The following is a 3,759-nucleotide window of genomic DNA, read 5'->3' as shown; positions in this document are numbered from 1 at the left end:
CCACATAGAATGACTGATGCACCGTTCCAAGAGGTCTGTACAGATGTGGTTGGGCCACTCCCCCGTTCCAAGAAGGGAAATTCTTACGTAGTGGTGATGCAGGATCGTTTCACGAAATGGGTTGAATGCCGTCCGTTGCGGAAAGCCACCGCCAAAACCGTTTATTCAGCCCTATATGAACAAGTTATACTCCGATATGGCTGTCCGAAACTGGTGATATCCGACAACGGGGTACAGTATGACAGTAGACTGTTCAAAAACAGTCTCCGAGAGCTAAACATTGCTCACCGTTTCACCCCTCCGTATACACCACAGTGCAACGCCGTAGAACGAGCCAATCGTACGTTGAACACTATGATAGGTCAGTTCTGTGAAGCCGATCACCGTACTTGGGATGAGAAATTAGGTGAACTAACTTTCGCCCTGAACACCGCAAAACAAGAATCTACAGGATTTACACCGGCATTCCTGAACTATGGAAGGGAACTAACAGTTCCAAAGGCAATCTACTCGTCAAACACCCAAGAGGAAGACACCGAGGAGACAAACAGAAGCCCGGAAGAAAGTAAAGTAAATCTTACTCACCGTACAGAACAAATCCGTCATCTTCAGGAGGCCTATGAGTTTGTCAATACCAGGTTGTACCTTGCATTTGAGCAGCAAGCTCACCATTACAACCTACGTCGAAGAGAAGTTCGTTTCCATGTCGGTGATAGAGTTCTGCGCCGTGCTAATCCGCTGTCGTCCGCCGTTGATAGCTTTGCAGCCAAGTTGGCTCCGAAGTTCTCTGGTCCGTATACCGTTGTGAAAGTAATTTCACCCGTTGTTTATGACCTGAAAGATGACAGTGGTAAGAAAATCACCAATATTCATGTAAAGGATTTAAAACCGTTTCATCCGTCAGATTGTTAGTGAGTATACCGTATATAACCGTTTAGAATATCTATCAAACTCACCATTTGGTCCCGGTCTCGTTCGAGGGGTTTCCCGTTTTGTCCGCCAGAACCCTCCGGCCGTCGGTGGGTGTTGACCGTACTGAACTTAAAATCAGTTTCAGATGTCCGATTTGCAGACAACCGTATCCGGGGCGTGCTGGCGTTGTGGCCTCCCCGGATCGATCTGGCTGACTATGGGACCGTCGACTCGAAGCTTTTACCGTTGTGGCCTGTGGGACACACTGGAGGTTTGTGACTGCATCGAGGGTAGGGAAGATACCCCGTGGCCACGTCGGATGCTGACGAGCGAAGAGCTTGCTCTTCGAGCATGCCCGAGATGCTCCACCGATTCACAGCACCTCCACTTGGTAAACTAGTTAAATAACCGTTTTACCTTTCCTTCCCTCGACAGGTACCATTTTCCCCGTACTCCGTCCTACTCCAAGTGTGTAGTCCGTGGCCCCATGCCGGGTTGTGAATCCGTACCGTCCGTCCGTCAGTACATCACAAGTTGTCCGGCCCCTAGAGAAAAAAAAATATAATAATAAAGTTTTTTTTTCTTAACGAAGATGCGGCATCCGGACCAGCCAGAACCGTGTTCTCTCCGAATATTTGAACTAATACTGATTACCGTTGCAGGATGGAGAAGTACTGCGTAGAGGCCATTCTGGGGGAAGGCGGCTTTGGCCGCGTTTTCAGTGCCAGGGAACGTGGTCAGGGGGGCCAGCGCCGTGCCATCAAAGAGGTCCACCTGGATCCCCTAGCCGCCAGGGAGGCAGAATTCATGGGCCTCTTTGACCACTGCAACATACTACCGCTCATCGAGACGTTGGTGGAGCCCCCTCACTTATACCTGGTCTTGCCGTTATGTGAGGAGGATTTGGGGACCTTCCTCGCCCGCAAGGGTCCGAGGAGGGGACCCTCATCCTTCTTCCGGGTGGTCCGCCAGATCGCTGTGGGCCTCGCCGAATGCCATCGGCACGGCGTGGTCCACCGCGATCTGAAACCCGGTAACGTGCTAAGACGGGGGGCTCGGTTCATGCTAGCTGACTTCGGAGTGGCCGAGCAAATTACACCGTGCCGACCACTCCTGACAGAGTTGGCTGGCACTCCAGTGTACTGGAGCCCGGAACAACACCGCCGGGAACCATACAACACCGCGGTGGACCTATGGGCCTTAGGGCTCGTGGCCATGGACGTGGCCACGGGCCGGCCCTGCCAAACCGACGGACAGGCTACGGAGCACTGGGCCTCCTCCCCAAGCGAAGAACGCCAGAGGGAGTTGGCCCAGCTGCACCCGTCCGTGGTCTGGTTCGTCGAAGGGCTGTTGATGGACGAGCCGTCCCTCCGCCGCTCCGCCGACCAGTGGGAGTGGCCGGCCGTCCATCTGTCCACCGTGGTGGACCTGGAGACAACCCCAGCACCACCGTCCGATGATCCGTGGATCGTCCGCCTGCCACCGGACCTGGCACACCGATTGGATACCGCACCGCAACCCCCAGAATGGACCCGGAGCCTAAAGCGGAAAGTGAGGGCGCTCCTGCCGGGAAGCAGGGGCGGTCCGCGAGCCCGACGCCGCTTTAGGTTCCCGTCCGGCTCCGTCCGCCGAATCTGGGTGCCGCCAGAAACGGACAAGACAAGAGGTACTCCGTCTCTCTATCCTAGGATAGAGAGAAGTCAGAGAAAAAAAAATAAATATACACTAACGATCATGCAGAAATAGTACCTCACTTACCTGTCTTTTTCTAGAAGGAACCGACCGTTGAGGCCACGACTTGTCCTCCATCCGACACCATGGCTGACGACAACATGGAGGTGGAGATCCTGGAACGCCTCGATAAGGAGCTGGGATTTGTGGACCCCGAGGAGGTGGACATACCCGAAGATCCACCCAGACCGGTCCCCTTACCGTTGGGAGCAGCGAAGGCATTCCTCCGCCCGACGCCGAATATCGCCGCCGGTTGCTCCACAACACCGTCCCCAGCGCTCGGACCGGCGAGACTACCAGGGACAACACCGCCCAGGGAGAAGGTCCCATCCAGCACCGTTGAATCCTGGGGAAAAACCGGAGTCAGTAAAAGGTACCTGGAGACGAAAGCACGGATACGGAAGGGAACACAAACACAAGAACAACAAACTGACAAAGACGAGTACCTACCCCCAAACACCAGAACCGTTGGGACTATGGGCCCCCAGGTATACGTGGAGCTCCGCCCGGGGTTGTGTTGGAGGTGCGGCCAGGGGGAACACACCAGAGCCACCTGTAGCAGAACCCCCACCCTGTTCTGCAGCCGCTGTGGTCTGTTGGACACCCTCTCCCGGGATTGTCCATGTGGAGGTGTGAAGAAAGATCCAACACCGTCTCCTACCGGTCCAGGAAACAAGAAGCCCCGTACCGCTCCAATTCCGAAGAAGGAACCGCTCCCCCGGAAGACGTCCCAGAAGACGACCCAGGCCTGTCCGAGGTGCCACTATGTGGCCAAAACCTACAACAAGAAGTCCCGTTAATGACCGTAATCAAAATAAACCGTACCGTTATATTATAGCATGCACCGATAATAAATGGGATACATCCGTTCTGTCTGTCTCTATTTCACCCCTCTATTACCGTTAAAAATAATATTTATCACCGAAAATAGGTTAGTAATGGGGTACTACCGCTGCTTTCACCGAATAAGTGCCCAGGTGAGTGAAATAGAGCCTTATACTTGTATCTCCTTATTAACTGACAGAATGTACATACCTATATTTCCGCGATTCCACCATAACCGATAGATCTAACCTGGTCTGCCAGCGTTAGAAGATTCTGTTCCGTACAGTTTTG

General features: G+C 53.7%; 1 protein-coding gene across 1 annotated transcript; it reads left to right on the top strand.

Moving 5' to 3' along the window:
• The first annotated feature begins 1,129 nt into the window (after nucleotides 1-1,129).
• On the top strand, nucleotides 1,130-3,512 carry LOC123310301. Its single transcript, XM_044893767.1, has 2 exons — nucleotides 1,130-1,303; nucleotides 2,685-3,512. Exons 1-2 carry the CDS (start codon nucleotides 1,130-1,132, stop codon nucleotides 3,441-3,443), a joined length of 933 nt encoding a protein of 310 aa, XP_044749702.1. The 3' UTR covers nucleotides 3,444-3,512.
• The last annotated feature ends 247 nt before the right edge of the window (nucleotides 3,513-3,759 follow it).

This window comes from Coccinella septempunctata, chromosome 3 (genome assembly GCF_907165205.1).
Source record: "Coccinella septempunctata chromosome 3, icCocSept1.1, whole genome shotgun sequence".
Taxonomy (NCBI): Eukaryota; Metazoa; Arthropoda; class Insecta; order Coleoptera; family Coccinellidae; genus Coccinella; species Coccinella septempunctata.
The sequence above is the reverse complement of the archived record's forward strand: the minus strand, read 5'-3'. Positions and strand labels throughout refer to the sequence as shown.